Raw genomic sequence first — 19,604 nt, forward strand, 5'->3', positions numbered from 1 at the left:
GATCAACTAGCTTCAATTTCAATTTAACGATTACTCCCATTGTCAGCGTATTACGATAGAATGTAATATTGAAAAGACTTTATTATTTTCAATAGAAATAACCGTGGTCGATCGCTAAAGAACAATGGGCAATAACTGTACAATGTACAGCAAGTTACTACACAAAGAACAGTATCGCTTCGCCGACAAAGGAAAGTATTGAGTCTATTCGAATGCCGATACATGTTAAGTTATTACCATCGTCGACGTTGCCCTTTAAATCTTCGCTCCTTTCCAAAGGCACGAAACTGCAATAGCAGCCATTTCCATCGAGTGAATATTTCGCGACCGAGAAAAATCCAAGATCAAACGGACGATAAAAGGCAATCTCGAGGTTGATTTAACGTTACCATCCTTATGGAGCCGCTTTCCCTTACAAAAGAAAAATGTCACGTTCGAAAGGAATATGCCATTGAATTAAAACTAATTGGAATGTGTAGACGAAAAGAAAAATGAAAAAGGATCTTTCATATCGCGTTCATTTGTGCATATTTTATTTACATTACCTTTGTCATCGTGTAAACCTATTGTCCGACTCGGTACGTCAACGCGACACCAGATTTTTTTCATCCTCAAAGACTGAAATTACTTTACGCTTTAATAAATCATACGCGAAAGATGTAACGAGCTAGCAGATAATTCGATGAAAATTTCGCAACGAAGCGTTCTTGCCGTCGTCGGGGCTTCGATGACGCGCTCGCGTAAAAGCCAGACAAGCCGGATCGATCTAAAATCTTTCTGTCGAGCCGACACACCGATCACCGACAGAGAAAATCTCTGATCCGCAAAGAGACAAGGAGAGAGAAAGGGGCGGGAGGAGGTCGACTACCTTTTTAGTCACACACGCGATCCAAACCAGCGTGAACACCTTTGCGGAGACTATTTGATCTGCAACAGTGGGTAATTCATTATCGGTGTGTGCTACGCGTCTAGAGGCCGAGACCTTTCATCTACTTTTTTCTACCTTTCTCCCTCTCTCTTTGAAAAATGCGCGCAAACGGCTCGTTTCGTTTACTTGTTATGAAGAGTACATCGGACGCAAACATAAAAAAAGAAAAACATTGAAAACGAAAACATTGAAAACGCTCAAAATGTTTGGAATAGTTTGCGATAGATACAATACTCTTGTTCGTTTCTCTCGAAATCGCAACTTTTTGTTTTTGTAATTTAAACATACACATTTCAACGAAATAAAACTTATCGCGTAAGCTTGCCAGATGCATCGTCTATTTCATCAAAGTATGATAATTGTCAGTACTTGGATGTTATTTAATTAATCATCGATGGAATTTTCTCGGTCGATCGTTTTGTCGTCGAATCGTAAAATTTATCTACCTTTTCTTTATAGGTATATCTCATAATTCTGTAATACATATATTACACGTGTTACAACGAATAATAGTTTATCGAGTTAGCACGTTGCATGCAAGAAAAGCACGTAAACACAGTATACAGAGAGAGAGAGAGAGAGAGAGAGAGAGAGAGCTCTTGCATATAAACATACGTAAGATCTCGGCGAGACACACGCGCTGATATACTTGTCTCCGGCTTCCTAATTACACGACCACGGTGAATAATGTAGCGGCCGGAATGGTAGTCTAACAAGCAGACGGCAAATAGTTCCCTTGCGAGCACCCAAGATTCAACAACGCGTGTACCACTCGCCACAAAAATAATGAAACATTCGTTTACGCACAAAGTGGTTTTCGGTATTGATTTTGTAAATATTTATTTATGAACACTGAGGAAGAATCAAAAATTTCTTCAAATCACTTTCGGCTAATCAAGCGTATTCATTATTTATTCACCTCGAAATTATCGATAGTTTAAAGGGATTTACTTAAGATGCGTATTATATTTAAAATAGGAGTTGATTTACAGCTTCTCTTTCGCTAATCTTTGTGAGAGAGATTCCAAAAGAAATGCATCGCTTATTTCTTTCGATCTACCTTTTATCGAGTATCAATGGATCAAGATATTTTCCAGATTAGTCCAGTTTCGATAGAGGGAGGAAGAGAGAGAGAGAGAGAGAGAAAATAAAAGAACGCTACAGTAAAAATTTCTTGTCATTACCAAAATTTCGCATTTTCCTTCATAAGATTCTAAAGAAAGATAATAAAAGATTAGAAATAATTAAGATCGTCTGATTTCCGGCAAAGATTCGAGTTTGCGTTGCGGATCGCAAACGCGCCGACTTTAAATTGACGATTAACACGGGTTACTCGTTGTTCCTTCGTAGATAAGTGGTTGCCATTACTCGGATTGCAGGCGTTGCATTAGCTAAGACTCAGGCCGTAGACGTTCTCATTCGGATAATGCACCGCTAAGTGGATGCTTCGTACATGTTGCAACTCGTAGTCTATCAATCTTGATCTTGTCGTAGGTTGAGTGCACCTTGCCGCGCCAACGCGTCTTTATTTACGTACTCGTATGTAACTCACGAGCGCACGCGATCACTCGCGCGACGTTTCTACGAGATGCTTTAGTCGAAAACGTTTATGGTAATTCATGAAAGTGTTCTAGATGGTAAAACGAATGCGGATTACTTTATATTCGAAACATCTGCGAACGCGTGGTATAATGGGTTTTTACCTATAGGTACCTATCACTCGTTGAGGATCGACGGAACATAAGAATTTGATACATAAGCAACGCAATATATCGTTTTCAATTATTATATCAATTATAGCGATAGACCCGAGTCTATCGGCGATGACGATTTTTTATGATTCGTACATGACTAACATACCTATTCATTTTCTCACTTACCTTATTGATTCGTGCGACTTGAATAAACGCTAATTTATCGGAGGAAGATAAAAGTGAGGAGGGATCAAGAGCAATGGGGAAGAATTTCAATTATTTTTGGACAAAAGCGAGACGTTAGACTCGATTAGCGATTCTAAAAGAGTAGTGGCCAAATTAATTTGCGATTGGAATAAAATCGATTCTGATACGATGAGTAATATCACTCTATGCCAAATAATCAGACAATTAGCCGATTCGAGCCTAATTCCATCGTACTTATAATCGTATCTAATTGTATCACGGAAAAGCTTGATGCCGCGAACTACCCAGATGTCGATACTACCAAGTGTTGTTTTTCGTTCTGTTTTTCTGATTTCGCCATTATTACATAATTATCCTTATTTTTATATGTCAATCGGAAGAATGTTCCATTTCATAGAATGCCTCGAATTTTTATATTCGATTTGTTTACGATATACCTTTATTACACTTATGTACATGTACGATCAGAAACATCGAGACTTTGAGAAATCGATTCCACGATTTGACTCGGCGATACGTTATTTCTTATTCTTCAGTTCCAATAGTATCTCCTCCAATGTTTTTCCCTCCGTCTCGGGCACGAAGAAATAAATCAGAATCCATAAAATCATAGTTATCACGGTATAAGTCCAAATGGGTACGTGCGTACCGTATAAATCTTGCGTGACCTAAGAATTTTATAAACACAAAAGTGGACATGTCCGATTACGCTTTGTTGTTCTTCATTCATTCTAAAATAATTAAACCCTTACTGTTATTCCACGAAGCGGCATTGCACGTGTAATGTACGCGTGTATCCGTTAGTAGCGTAGCGTTAATATTCGGCAAGGCACAGGTTAACGCAACTGATACGATTCGTTAAAGGAAGCAAATACGTGTGTACGCGTTAAGGAGGCAAATATAGCGTGTGTATCCTATTATATACTTTAATTGATATTACGTTAGCGCGTTGAGCGTTTTTTAAAAGGAGTTCCCAAGACGTGGAAAATCTGCCTAAACGCGAGCCTTTCCAAGCGCTCATAACGACGAGCGCATTATCCTTTATCGCCGTCGAGCCAAGAGCAAAGATAAAAGCATCCCCGATTTGCGAACCTTATTCCCATGATTCATCATAATCAAATAAAATCGCCTATAAGAGTACATACCTGATAGTACTTGATCATCACCGTGGTTGTTCCAGCGTAATAGAGCGAGGTAAATATCGCGGCAGCTCTTTTCATTTCGAAAGGAAATATTTCGCCGAGGTAAGCGAGCGGCATTGGATTCAGTGCTAATCCATAACCAAGAACATAAATCATGATGAATACCGAGGGTATCCAGTTGAACTTGGAGACATCGTAACCCGCCGAGAGAAGAGTGAAGAAGATAGCTAAAATGATAAGAGCGAACAAACAGGTTGGCGCAGAGATGAAAAGCAACACTCTCTTTCCGGTGAGGCGAACTAAGAAGACGCAAGTGGTGCCAGCTATGACGATGGCACAACCAGTCACGATAATGCTCAAATTCGCCGATACCTCAAAGTTCGCTTTCTCGAAGATGTCCGATTGATAAGCCAATATCGGCGCGCCGCCCGTGAGCGTCAAAGCACTGTATAGAATTAAGATTATACCGAAGGCTCGAACGTTCTCTTTGTTCTTGTACATCTCTTTGATGGTCTCGAGGAAATTCAATTTTTTCGAAGAATCTTCCATGGTTAACGTTCTTTTGATCTCCTCGAGTTCCTCGTCGATGTTCTCCTTTCCCAGGGCCCATCGCAATGTCTTCTCCGCCAAGCTGAGCTCGTTACGTCGCGTGAGAAAGACCGAACTCTCGGGTAACCAGGCGAAAGTTACCAGGAACAAGATTGGCACGCACACGGCTATCATGGCCATTGTGAATCGAGAAATCCAGAGACCGATCGAACATACCAATAGCACTCCGACGTTCAAATTAACCGCCATCATCGTACCTAAGAGACCACGAGTACGTTTGCTACTGATCTCGCCGAAATAGATCGGCAATACCGAATAGGAAATGCCGCAGCCAATGCCGGCGAGTATTCTACCGCAGAAGATGGTAGCTCGATCGGTCGCAACACCAATCAGAATCCAACTAATGATTTTGGGTAGTGCGGCTAGGAGTAAGGTTTTCTTACGACCTATACGATTCATCAGAAGGAACGGCATCGTGGAACCGATTCCAACGCCGACGTACATCAAATTGACGATCCAAGCGATTTGATCGCTATTCACGCGTAGAGGATCCTCCTTGCTGGTGAACTTTGGAATGGTCGGCGTACTCCAGCCTTCTTGGAGTCCGCTGTCGATGACCAGGAGATTACCTGAGGAATGTCAGAAGAATCAATAGAATCCTTTGGAGGATCTGCCGTTTTCTCTCTCCGTTCGATCGATTCAAACAATTCGTAGGGTCTACTCACATACGAAGCCGATCAATGCTTGTCGACGGATCTCGCCGTCCATTATTCCCTTTCTCGGTGATACCTCGAGAGGAGATTCGTTGGTTATCGATATTTCCTGTTGGATTCCACTTGCCGTCTTATCCGGCGTCACCCCGATGACCCTGACCACTTTTTCGCTATTAAGAAAACATCGCGAAGCGTCCTCCTCCTCCTCCTCTTTGGCTTCTCTCGTTTTCCTTTCGAAACAATACCGTTTCTTCGCTGACGGTAATTTGTACGTACGTAGTCTAAAGAAGAATCGAATGAGTTAAAACGACGAATATCATTGATATTCGCACACAGATGCGTGTCTAGCTCTTCTCTAGTCTCGACATCTAACATTATATAAAAGAGATTATCGCGCTTTTTATTTACACGCCGAGTTTCTCCTGGTAACGAACTTAATTGCCTTAAACGTCTCACGTTTCATCGTTCCTCGTGAAATCTAATCGAAGAAACGTTAAACGACAATTTTTACAAAGTGCCTAATTAACTTAACTTTTGACGATTATTGATGATCTATCGATATGTCGGGGCGCGACCAAATTCTTTCCATCATTCGGTAACTAATATCTATTTCTAATCATCGTTAAAGAAACATTAACGCCATTGTCGTTATTTCGTTGATTAAAGACCGAACGTCCGAAATTAGTCAATGAATCAAAAGAGCGAATGCATTTGGCTTTAATGCATTTTCCTCATTTTCCACGATTAATCGTATTTACGGGCGCCTTACGAATACGTTATACGCATATACACGTTAATACACCTAAGTAGGGGGGAAAGAACCGTCGACGAGTGAAATTATTCGTTATGCGTGCCACGAGTATTCCGCGTACGAATTTGCGTTTCGACTCTTGGAACGTTTGTGGGAGATAGCGACAGAGCGAGCGAGCGAGCGAGCGAGAGAAATTACGGGAGATGAGCCAACTAGGATCCTAACTCGATTCCACGCCACGTATCTCCTAGCAGGTGGAGGAAGCTGAATGCGATACGGTTTCACGTATATGTAAACGCCTCTCTCTCTCTCTCTCTCCCTCTCTCTCTCTCTCTCTCTCTCTCTCTCTGTGCACGCATAGCAGCCGCGAGGGCCCGAGTCTGCGATCTTTCGAAAGATGCCAATGTTCGTGAGTGTGCGTCTGTCTGTCTGCTACTATGTGAACGAGAGAGAGAGAGAGAGAGAGAGAGAAAGAGAGAAAAGGCCGGGTGATACGCAACGCGCATCCCTACTTCTCCTTTACACGCGTCTCTCGAGACGGCGCAATTTACGCGCGGCTAACGATACAATGCACTGGTTATTAGGAAAACGGAACCGAAACGTGCGTTCCTTAACTCGGATTTATGTGCCTCGATGACTCCGAGTATTCTATATTTACTGATTTTTCTCGCATCGCAAATGCAAACTACGTGACGCTATTTTTTTATTTTCTTTTTCCGCGACAAATACAAATCACGACATAATATTTTCCTTCTTCCTTATATTTATTAGTAATTCAAACGGCTTTTATAATATTCTCGATTTTCTTCTCTCTCAAAAGGTCCAAATTTCAAATTAACCGATCGATTGTCAAATAAATCTTTGGATTAATTAAAGAAGGATCGGAATCTACTGGCGACAGATAAAGAGCTGTTTCGTCGAAGGCCGTAGAAAGCGCACTGATCGTCGAGTTTTTACTAACTGCGGATAAGCGTGGAGAACGTCTAACTGTATAAGAAAACGTGTACGCGTGAAGGTATATGATAACGAGACGCTATTGAATTTTATCTAGAATGATAAGGATAAACATCTTCTTCTTGTAGAATTTTATACAACGTTTGAATATTACTTGAAAAAACGACAGACCAATTATGCCATTCTTCATGAGCGAATTGAATCGTATTTCTAACGATTGACGGTGATAAATTTTTGTCGATAAGAAAGATGGAACGTTGTATCGAAGACGATTACGAGGTCGATGCACGTTAATCGGATCGAGATTCTTCGTCATGCTGCATCGTATCTCGCACATCGATTCGATAACACACTCACTTTTGCATTTTTATAAGACCCATCGACGCGACGCCTCGAACGATCGCCCCGAATATTCTACATAAACGAATTCATTTCGCTAATATCGAAAAGCCCTAATGTCAGACTTGATTTTATCTTTATTCTCCTCTTAAGGGCGCAGAGTCATCGGTCTTTTCTTAAGTGCCGACGGGAAATTGAGCGAAAAGAAAAGTAATCATTCGGAAAGGCTGCGATCTCTTGACAACGAGAGTCAACCTACTGTGCATAAAATCGCATACCTTCAGACCCTTAGTTTATCACGCATTTATCACCTTCTCTTGGTTGATATATCCTTGGTTGATACATCTATAGGTTTACTTACATCTTACGTATATATAGAATTCTTAATATCCGATCAAACGAAGCGTGCACTTGATTCTTGGTGCATTATTCATGGTCCACCGAACGCTATTACAATTTTAATTGAGTTTTTTTTTTTTTGTGTACGGAAAACGTTATTACTTTGAAATTTCAATCGTCGAATGAAATAGAAATTAAGTATAACGGAGTTACGTAAAATATGACTTTTCCTATCTAGCGAATTTCGAATGCGTACAAAATGAGTGTGCAAGATTATTTGCGAGTACGCAAAATGAAATGCCGTCGCTCGATGACATCGATAGACTTTATTTGGGAAGCTTACGACCGAGCTATCCGAGGGGATTATTGTCGAGCAGATGTCGATCTCTTGATGGACGCCAGTCGGTCGTGCATTCTCGCATTGTACGAGATAAACCTCGCCAATCCCTTTGACGATTCTCGTCCCTCGAACTTTGACACGTCAGAGGAAAGATTAATTATTGACCGTCGCCAAGGAGTAAAGAAAAAGTATACAATTTCAAATTCAATGGGATAGATCGATCTTTCCATTTCGTACGATCAAGTTCAAGAATCCGTTGATATGAACGGTTCGCTTCGTAAACGGCTTACGTTAGTTCTCGTACGCGACAACGGATCGAATTGTCGGGAAAAAGAAGGAAAAAGAAAAAAAAAGAAAAAAAAAAAGAAAAAAAAAGAAAAAAAGGAAAAAGAAGAAACAAAAAGAAATAAATAAAGAAGAAGAAAAAGCACCTTTGAAAGGTTTTGACGAAGCGAGCATCTTCCGAACTTCCTTCCATGATGATCCTCTCTTTGACAAAAGGTCAAGTAACAAACGTCAGTTTTATAATTAGAGTTTATAACAGTACACAAACACTCGTGGCAATTATTAAAAATCGAAGGTGAATGCAAATGAACGTGTCAGGACGCTATTCGCGCGATACCTCGATATCGTCGTCGATGTCATTATCGGACGAGACACGTAAAGGAAACTGCGAGCTGCCGAACGCGTTCTGCCCACTTCAGGAACGCGTGCGAGTTACACGTATTTTTATTGGAATCCCCTCTTCTTGGTTGGCGCCACACCGGTCGACTCCGCGTACCAAAGCCATCATTTTCAAACGTTGATTATTTTCCTGTAGATTTTCTTCGAAATAACGAAGAACGTCATCCTCTCCGTTAACATCCAAGATCGATACAACCTGGAATTCTTTCGATTCGCCGAAATAAACCGACTCGTCAAGTCCACCGACTTGTTCGACTGCCGCTCGAATTCAATACGTTCCACTATGACCTTGAATGGCCATTCCTCGTACCACGGCCCATATTCCTTTCGGCGCGGAAATCTCCTTCGTTCTTTTCTCTCTTCTTTTCCCTCCCGCGATATAATGCAAGTTAGTCATATCGACAATACTTTACGCAACGTCATCACCGATCCGTTAAATATAGATCGTTCTGATCGTGAGTCATTTAATACTTTTCGATAAAGATTTCGTTGGAACTGGATCGACTTCGTCCTTGCTAGATGTCAATGTACATCTAGCAAGTCTTCGAAAGTTTCATTCTTACTTTTCGTAGGATCGTTAATTCGGTCTTGCAACATCAATCAACGGGCTCAGCTTCGAATCACTTATACGGTCACGATGCTTCTGTAAGATCTCGAAGCGAAACGTGTTCGTTCGTTTCGAGACGGGAAGCGGAATCGATCTGTCCTTGAACCTTTCCGACAACGTTCCGGTCAATGTTCCCCGAATGGGATTCTCCCGAGGAGAAAGATCACTGCCTAACTTCACGATATTAGGAGCATTTCGAAAAACCTTTTATTGTAGAAGCGAAACAGGAAAAATGACGGGAAAAACTCATCTCGCCTGCTGTCATGACGCACTCTGTTTTCGCGCGATACAACGGTCGCGTATAATAACAATTATTTCGATCTTCACCGAAGCACGGTGAAGCGTAAAAGAGACGTATCCTCTGGAGACTAACGTTCGCGAAAGAATCAAATATGTATATAAATATTTCAATGATCTTTCAATGATATTTCAGCGTTCCAACGTAAAGAGATATTCGTTGCAAAGTGAAAGGTCACGAGTTTCGAGGACGTTTTCCTTACAATTAACTATCTGTCTCTACGGTCACTTTAACGCTTTTATATTTATTGAGCAATAGTCACGTAAGACGCGATGCTAATAGCCGAGCCAATGAAAATAATAAAAAGATAAACTTATTCGATACGAAATGGATAATAATAAATGGAAAATGGTTGAATCTACGTGAATGCGTCGAAACAAAGAAGAAACTTCTTAAGCTTCTCATAGCGTATTAATATTCGGCAATTAAAATCCAACCGATCGAACGTTACTATGACTTTCCTTCGTGCGCGATGGACCAATAATATTCGAAAGATAGGGAATGTCTCATTAGACATAGAAAATTTTTCAACGAGATTATAAGGAAACGTCTAATATTTGTACATTTCCATCGACTCGTTCGTTTTCTTCGACGAATCAGATATGTGAATTTTGTTAAAAAGAGAATGCGCCAACAATTAAGATCGCACGAGTATGTTCTCGATCGTAAGAGTAAGAGGATAACTCCCGTGTTAAATCGGTTTTTATCATATCATCGAGTAGCAATCGAAATATTTTACGGAACTTTGAAGATTTATGAGCTTGCCAACGGAAAAGGAAAGCGTGGCTCGTCGTCTTATGTTGCAACGGCCAACGTAACCTCTTCTACGTTTTACTCTAGGAATAACGAAAGTAAAAGGAAAAACCTTGTTTCAAGCCTCGCCCGAGATTCGTTCGACCTTCCCCGCTTACGTGCCTGACATTGGTGTCGCGCTTTGTCTTCGCTTCTACGAGAATTTCTCAATTATTATTTACCGAGTGACGCGAACCTAGATTCTTTTTCTCTCCTTTCGTTTGCACGGAAAAACGTACAAAAAGGAGAACGTACGCTTTGGAGTATTTTCTACTTAAAAAGAGTTTCTAGTTTGCGCCTCTATGTAACTAAGTAGTGCCCGTGCGTGTATAAGGCCGAAGCAGAAGAAACGGGCGATCGTAGATACCGATTCGCTATGATATCCGCCGGAAGGAAGTTGCCCACCAGAGACCCGACTCGGTACCTGCCTGGATAGTAGTAGGTAATAAAAGGAAGACATACCGGTGGTGGCGCGGGGGAGGGGGATGAGAGGGAAACGGGAGAAAAAGATGAGAATTCGAAATTTTGCAACCGCTATGGGGCTTCGCGAGTGTGTGTGTCTATATATATATATATATATATACGCGTGACGTGCACGCTCAGGTACGTACACCTTGAACGTGTACAGGTTCCAGACGAACCGACATAAGCTATACACGGTATACGGGTATATGCATCGCACGAGAAAGTCAAAGGTTACGAGGACTCACCGTCGTGGGAGTCGTAGAGGTAGATGATTTTCTTCCATCCGTAGTATCGCACCGTGTCGATGATGGCACGATGGTAATCCGGACGCATGCTTATGGCAAAGTCCAAGAGACCGGAGGATGGCGTGAGGACCTGGAAAGGAGAAAAATTATTGCGATTACTTTCTCTTTTCTTTTTCGTAAATCAGAGAACAGAGAAAATCGATTCGTCGTAGATTTTCGGCGAACGAACGGCAGAGCGATTCGAACGAAAAAACGAGCCGTCGAATCAGCATTACAACGAGATTAGCATTTAAACGGCATCGACGTTCGTTACTACGCGTGCGCGTGATCGTATCTCTATGCATCACGGTAAAAACACCAACGCGGGTCTCGCGTTTAACGAAACTTATTCGCCTAGGATACCTCCTCCGCATGTGCCGTCTATGTGAATTCAACCTGTTCGATGCGTTTACATGTATTACACGACTACGTTTCACAGGCGCGTATAAATTTCACACGGGCGTACGAGGCGAGAGACGGTATCGGTTCTGAAACCATTGGATATCGGCGCGATAAATGCAACGTGTCGCGATTCGGCTGGATAAATTTCGGCCGGCCAATTCATTTGGAAATTCAAATTGTAATATGCGCGTATTACTACGAGCCCGCCTATCTACGCACGTAGATGCGTATATGTGCGACGTCGACGCATATGCATATGTACATGCATACATGCGTACATACATACATACATACATACATACATACATATATATATATATATATATTTATACGAACGATCCTATTATGCGTATCTGATTGCCGTGCAGGATGCGCCGTTCTAGCATGTTCCATCTCCCTCGCTCGCGCGCCTCTCTTTTCTGCCCTTCGTTAACAGTTTCACGTTCGTTACGATACAACCACGAACAAAAATATCGATCGTAATAGGATAGCAAAGAAGAACCGAGGGGCGATCTTTCGACGCGGCTGCCGCACAACTCTTTGCGATATTTGCGAATTTTTTTTTGGTTTTTCGTCGTTATCCGACGAATCGCGCTGGTATATAACGTCATTTGGCACGGACCGATTGGTTAAATGACAGCGAAAAAGTAGTTTCCCCGTTTATCGATCTTCGATTGATTTCGAAAGAGAGAGGCGCCAAATTCATATTTATTCTCGCGTTAAATTCGAATTTATCGTCGAGTCCTGGTCTCGAATTCACGGGAAAATAGATGACCCCCTTACCTTTTCAGGAAACCAGGGCGTCATGAAGGGCATCTGAAACGTGTTGCTGTAGGAGTGAAGCGTGTCGAACGAGTCCGGACTGACGACGCCAAGTATCGAGTACACGCCCCTGCTGAATTGAGTGCAAACTGCAAGGAGAAATGGAAAGATGAGTCTCTCCGTTTTCTTTCTTTCTCATCTATTATATTCGCAATACGCGTTCGGGTTTCATTCAACGAAGACAAAAGACGATACTCCCGTCTATCTCGTATTTTACGAAGAAAACGACAAGTTCCTCTAGAAAAGTAATCATACGACGACGAAATCAATTTGCGACGCCACGGGAAAATATAAAATATAAAATATATCGCGTCGATAATTTCGACGTTGAATATGAACGTCGAATACGGACGAGCATCAAAGGTGGATATGAACGAATTTTCGTACGTTTAGTCAATGCATCGTTGCGTAAAAGGTAAAGAAGCGAGGGAAGGCGTCATAGGTCGCGCGATAATCGTTTGGTGAATTATGGAAAGGGAGAAAGAGTGGGTGGAACGTATGCGGAAGGTGGGTTGATATTTGACGTATATTTCGTATAACATTATGCGTCGAGCCACGCGATGACAGCGCGTTGGCTTTCATGGAACACAATATTCGTTGAAAAGCATCAGACGACACGCGCACAATGCTGGCGCTTGGACGTCCTTTTAAGAACATATTAACAAAGCATAAGAAAGGGATGGAATTTAATTGCATTTTCGAAAAAATACTACATATTACAAAATGCGTAATAGTAAAGCAAGCTTTATTAAAGTGCAAAGAATTTATTTTGGTCGGAAAATGAGGAGAAAGGGAAGGAGGGAGGGAAATCGGTTCGTACCGTTGATAAATTCGAAGGGTAAAAAAGAAAAAGTGTGCTCTTGCCGATCGGAGCGAACGATAATGAAAGAAATTTAGTGTGACAAATCGGATAAAAAGGGAAATGGCCTGCGCAGATAGGCGGACGGAAGTAGAGAGAAAGGAAAAAAAGTGGACGGTAGAAATGGTGTATGCAGCCTGGAATACGCGGAATGGAGAAGGTGCGAGCAGATTCAGACCCTTGGAAATGATCCAAGAGCGAGTAAAGCTGGTGGACACGCGAGAAGTTGGCTGCGAGGTGAAAAGGGACCTGGTTGGATGGGTAGGATAAAAGTGGGCTGCGGCGCGAGAGGGATCAGTCAGGAGTTAGCGAGTTAATCGGAAAGGAAGCTGTTGAAAAAGAGCCGTAGACGCTGAGAACTCGTCCTTTCTAAACCGGTTTGAGAAGGGCACTATAATAAGAGGATACGTCCAGTTTTACGACCGGGACGGGCCAACTTTTACGCGCGCAATCGGAGATACGGTTAGATAAATACGCGTCATTATTCTTGTAATAAACGCGACGATGGTTATGGAATATAATTTATTGTCCTTCAAAAAAGATGACGCCCTGCCATCAATGTTGCCATAATATCTCTGAAAGCACGTGCAAGTTACTTTGTTTTAATTACTCCTTCAAACCCTTTCTTTTCGTTTTCCCCTTTTCTTAAATATGGGACTTGCTGCGTTAAAATGAGAAGAAAAGGAAACATTCAGTCGTTTCATTTTCACATTTTTGGGAGTAGAAGATGGAAAAAAGAAAGAAAAAAAGGAAAGAGAGAGAGAGAGAGAGAGAAATAGAGGTGGTAGCACGTGTAGCCGAATTACGCGCAGTAAAGCAGAATTCAGAGATCCGCAAGGGCAGTGGCCGGCATTTATTGCGCGCATTCCCATGGGTGCATTTATATTCATAAGCATAATGGGGCATCATGACGTATACATATATACCTACGTATGTACCTACGTAGTAGGTTTCTACGCGTAGGTTTGTTAGGTATATATTGTATGTGTAGATATAGTCGAGACAGGCGATCCAGCTTGGTCAAAGCTGTCCGCTCTTTCCTCTTTTGTCATTATTAATTCTACGAACCTTCGTCACGGTTTACTCAAATTCCTCCGGGCAATCCCGGAAGCCCCAAGATATTCTCATTTTTGGTCTCGTACTATTTGCACTCGTAATTGTTCCAAAAGATTCTTCCTGAGAGAAGGAGAGAGAAAGAGAGAGAGAGGGAGAGAGAGAGGGTTATTTTCTCCTTAATTTGTTAGATCTCTATGCGCAGAGTTCCTATATATTATAAAATCAGACTAAACTTAATAGCTTCGAAGGAACGGGCAAGGATCCGCATCTATAAAGAAGAAAGATAATACAATTTTGAAAAAAGATAATCAGAATTCTCGCAAAGTCTCGATCGTTTATATTGTTCCATTTCATCGATTATACAGGCGGAACTTTTGATGTTTCTCAGTTAAAAAAAAGTTTCAATGACTCGTCACGTTACTTCGGAGAAAGTCGTCGACGAAAGCACTCGTCGGATAGCCCGGAGAATTCTCAAGTAAAGGCACGAATATTGCCAACGAAATTATTTTTTACTCCGAAACTTTGAAGCACTCGCCGTAATGTAACCAAACTGAGAGCTCCTAGGGGATTTTCAACTAGGTCGAGGATAGTCTCTGAAGTGAATGTGGCGATTCCTACGGAAGCACTTGCCTTGGATCAAGATATCTCTTACGATTGATGACACGAACCGAAGTAAACTATCGCGCGAATAACTACGAGTTCTCATTTCTCGTGAAACTACATTTCTTTTTTTTTTTTCACAATCGATATCGTCGCTATTAATGATCGCTTAATGGCAAACTTTAAAAAAAGCTTAAAATCGATAAGAAAATGTTCAAATTATCATCTATCTTGACGTTTCAATGAATCGCTTACCTCGATCCAATAAATTATTACTTTGGAAGCCATCGAGTCGATAGAGATAAAGAAGTAAAACTCGGCGATAAATACACAATATAGTGATCAAGCTAATTGATAAATGTACGAAAAACATTATCCTCGACACGTATCGCTTTGCTCGATCGTTTCAACGGCAGATCAATTTAAACCTCAAAAAGTGTAATGAAAAGAGAGATGGAAAAAATATCTCTACCTATGTATGCACGTGGTCTACATTATATTTAGCGACCGAAGAGAACAACTAATCCCAACTAGCGTTCATGGACCATTTAACTTGGAAACTTGTCCTATCACGCATGTTCCTATTTGTCCTTTAACAGTCGCCATGTCTGTATATAATATGCATCGGTGCTGGCGTGCGATGCATGCAGCAGTGGTCTTATCAGAATTATCGGTGCCGTCGTTTCATGGTCCTCTCACATGCATACGCACATACTCTCTCCCCCTACCCCCGCCCCACCCTCTGTATGTGTGCCTTTCAAACTAAGGACGACGACTAGGAGAAACTTCTCTAGCTCAACCCACAATAGGCAAAGTTCATTGCGAACGACAGATTATCTCATTTCTAGTCTCTATTCTGCTCACGGACTTTTACCAAGTCATTAAGTCATACCCACACACACACACACACACACACGCATGCGCGCGCACACACACACGTGTTATAAAGGGGTAAAAGCATTAGGGAGTTTGCACGTAAAGATGTTTGACATCGTCGAGCTAAATATTATTTTTTCCTTTGATCTACGAAGCCTTCACCCCTTGCATGCAATTTCGACGACGAGTGTATCCGTGCAATTTCGAGTTATGGCAAATAAACCACAAGGCAAAAAAAATGATTTTATTCGTATCTATGTGCAAGATCAGCGCGAATTTGTAAAATCTTTCAAAAATTTCATTACTCGTAAGATCCTTGAACGATATCATCGAGCTATATCGATTTATTTTTATATTTCGACAAGTCCGTAGCAGGAATCGATACAAGTCGCCGGGTTTTAATTGAACTTGAAAAGAGGGTTCACGTAGAGCCAAACTCTCGGAACCAATCGTGTTTCGACGCTGCAGGAAGACGACTGCCAGTTTTTTTGGAGGTTAAGGGAGAAAACGAAAAGAAAGGGAGTAAAAGAGGAAAGAGATGGAACGGTAAAAAGGGAGAAAAATTGCGAGTCGAAGGAAGAGTCGTTCGCAAAGGGAAGAAAAAGAGGAATCGACCTAAACGATAGAAAAGCGAAAGAGACCCAAAAGGTTTTATCGTCCCTCCCGATAGAATCCCAAGAACTCCAAATACAAGCGTTTCAGTCGTTTGTTTCGAGAAAACGGTTACACGCCGTATCTTCCGTCTCAATATCACGGTACAATTAATTCCGAAAGAAAGGGGAACTTTTGTCGTCTACCTGTCGGCGAAAAACGTCCCGTTCGATGTATACATATGATTTATGAGATCTCTCGAAACTTTACGACAGCTCGTTTCAATGAAACGAAGTATCACGACGAAAGGCTAAAATCTTTGATACTTAATGCCCGTCGATTGGTGCGAGATTGAACTTTAAGCGTTCATTTTAATCGCGCGCTTGCCTTTGGCGAGTTCTATTTACATGTTCTATTTAAAAGACGACGTCTAGTCGATGCGAGATCGTCCAAGGAAAAAAAGGGAGATGGAAAATTCGAAGGAGCCACTCGAGAAAAGAGGCGAAGACGCTCGATCTAGATCGGGACAGTTCATTTAACGACGCACGCCCTCTTCTATGGTCCATCGGTCGTTCTTTTACCATCGTAATCTTGTCACTCGCAGGCAGGCATTCTTGTTCTCGGATATTTTAAATCAATGAAAAACTACCATTTTCATATCGTTATTCATTACGTAATTCGTACTCGACTCGGCGAAGAAACGAGTTTGAATTTAATTTATTCCTCGTCTTTTTATTTCCCACAAATTTTCGCGATCAAAATATAAAACGTAGAACGAGAATATATAGAATATAGCAGGAGAATATGGGGAAGGCGCAAAGAAAATTTGATCTTTCCAAGGTCTTTAAGAGAAACGAAGAGCGAGAGAGAGAGAGAGAGAGAGAGAGAGAAAGAACGTAGAATACGACCGGGAAGATCGCGGACGATGCTCGGAAAATTCCTCGACGTTATTACGTGTCGCTTGGAGCACATATCGCTCTCAAAGAATAATGGCTACTTCCTGAAACGACTACGCTACTCTTTCACGAAATGAAAAGCCAACGAACGCGCGTATTTTCCCGGAAATGAAAATACAAAGTATGTACCCTATATCGATTCTCTTTTCCTCGTGGTAGCGTATGTAAAAACTTTTTTTGACCTCGCTCGGATACTGCAAAATGATTACGATAAGAATTAAATCCTTTCCATTCCGTCCGTTAATCCGCAACATTTCAATGGAACGATCAATCTGTAATTACAGCTGGAGGATATTAAAAAGAAAAGAAAAGAAAAGAAAAGAAAAGAAAAGAAAAGAAAAAAAAAAGAAAAGAAAAGAAGAATAACATTCGTATTTTAGGATCGCAATTCGATTTTTAAGTCAGTAAAAGGGGGGCAAGCATCTTCGCATTTTCTTATTCGTCCAACGACACAAACCGTGTTCCGATGATCCACAGCGAGCACGTCCTTCTATCGCAAAGGATCTTACAAAGAGGAAGGGATGGAGGGGGAGTGAGAGAGAAAGCGTAAGAGTAAAGCCAACAGGAAAATCCTACTTACGAGACGTACGTGTACTCTCATGTAAATGGAGATGAATGCCCTTCTTTTGATGGCGATCCGACGCACGTAGATCCATCGTTAGGAATATCGGTAACGCGGCCTCCGATATCCGTCTACTCGCGTCCCGTATCGTTCCTCCACACATACCGATCGTTCCTCCATTTATCACGTACGCCTTTGAAGCTGCGCTTCCGCTACGTGGCCACTTTCCCGAAAGGGACTAATGCTATCCTTCCGACGATCACAGAACGAACCCTCTTATATCCTTTAGACGCATATATACACAAACCATCCGTCTGGCATCCATGCTCGTATTTATATTTTCCTTTTTCTTCCTTTTTCATACAACATAGCGAGCAAAAGCGAAAAGAAAAAGTTCAATATTCTCGAAGCAATTCGTAGGGAGCACAGTTACGGGGTTACAGTTATATTAATACTCATCAAGATTCTTCAAAGGATGTAATCGGTTCCGAATAGAAGAAGAGAAGTAAGTAAGGAAATGTAAACGGTCGATCGCGAGCTATCTCGTAAACATCGATCTTGCATATAGACATATACGTATGAGTATGTACATACAAACGGCAGTCGTTACGTTCGAGTTTGCGTCGCTTGGCTAGTAAAAGCGAAATAACGCAATAAAGCATCAGCGGCCGGTAGTAAAGCTTTGCAGGGCACTCGTGCGCGCGCAAAGTAAACGACAGTCGCTCTCGAATTTCGCCTACGGTTCGTACCTTTTAGAGAATATCTCCTTGCCTCGTGCTTCCTGAACGTATTACCTAACATTTTATCGCAGAAAAGATACAAATTTCATTGTGAATCTCCCATCGTGTCGTGAAGAACGTGTGCGTGCGTGCGCACGTCAGATTTGCTTGCAAAAAGAAATATGAATCGACTTGAAGAAAAAAAGAAAAGAAAAAAAAAAAGAGAAAAATAAAGAAAAGAAAAGAAAGAAAAATCAACCTTCTGATCGAGGTCGAATTAAATTAAATGAGTCTCTTCGAAAGGATATAATCAGACTCTTGGATCGTTTTTTACGTGCTCGTAGCACGTACATTTCCAGATCATTAAGGATTCTACTCCGCTTTCTAAATGAGCTATTATGCTCGTTGAAAGATTGAAAGAAAATTAAGGGGGAAAAAAAAACAAAACAAAAAAAAAACACGTATACCTTTCTATTTCCATTTTTCCATTTATTTCTGGAATATATCCTACGTAAGGTAGCGAAGGAAGAGGAAGAAGGTGAGAATTCCAAATATTCTCATTCATTAAATTTTAAGCTCGTTTTTAATAATTAATCCTATCTAGAGAATATGAGAATTGAATCCTTCGTTATAAGACCATATTAACGAACCATTAAAGCTCGAGAGATCTAATAATGATTTCGATGTACTTTGAAAATCGCGTGGCACTAGATTCCGATCGGTCTCCGTTCGATCACCTTCTCTTTCGCTTTCCTCATCGGAAAAGGATATAACCGGGCTTCGCGAATCCGACTCCACTGCAGACACCCTCTTACGTGACCTGTCGCAGGATTTGCCGCGCCAATAAAAGGATTAACGGGACGAGGGTTAATCCTATTGGAAAGCCCATTCCACGCTCCCTCTTTTACTTTGCCGGAGAGAAAGCGAAGAGTGAAATAGAGGGGAAAGGATTTTCCCTCTTTGTCTCTCTTTCCCTTTCGCGTACCACGATTCCTCGACCATTCTTATAGCACGTACGCCGTGATTAGTGGCCGCGCCTTTCCACATCCTCACTGACCCGGACTCCGATAACGAA

The 19,604-nt window shown here is 41.5% G+C and overlaps 2 protein-coding genes across 8 annotated transcripts in view; both read right to left on the minus strand.

Moving 5' to 3' along the window:
- Window positions 1-19,604, minus strand: part of LOC124430313 (glutamate receptor 1) — a 130,367-nt gene that overhangs the window by 26,208 nt on the left and 84,555 nt on the right. For all 7 annotated transcript variants that reach the window (XM_046976671.1, XM_046976672.1, XM_046976673.1 and 4 more), the window contains 2 exons: window positions 12,272-12,399; window positions 11,048-11,177 (listed from right to left, as the gene is read on the minus strand). In XM_046976671.1, coding sequence (XP_046832627.1) covers window positions 11,048-11,177; window positions 12,272-12,399 — 258 coding nt within the window. The remainder of the gene's footprint in view (window positions 1-11,047; window positions 11,178-12,271; window positions 12,400-19,604) is intronic.
- LOC124430314 (facilitated trehalose transporter Tret1-like) lies at window positions 3,238-9,675 on the minus strand. Its single transcript, XM_046976678.1, has 4 exons — window positions 8,388-9,675; window positions 5,246-5,514; window positions 3,975-5,149; window positions 3,238-3,497 (listed from the first exon to the last, which is right to left on the minus strand). Exons 1-4 carry the CDS (start codon window positions 8,432-8,434, stop codon window positions 3,348-3,350), a joined length of 1,641 nt encoding a protein of 546 aa, XP_046832634.1. The 5' UTR covers window positions 8,435-9,675; the 3' UTR covers window positions 3,238-3,347.

Source organism: Vespa crabro, chromosome 18 (assembly GCF_910589235.1).
Source record: "Vespa crabro chromosome 18, iyVesCrab1.2, whole genome shotgun sequence".
Classification (NCBI taxonomy): Eukaryota; Metazoa; Arthropoda; class Insecta; order Hymenoptera; family Vespidae; genus Vespa; species Vespa crabro.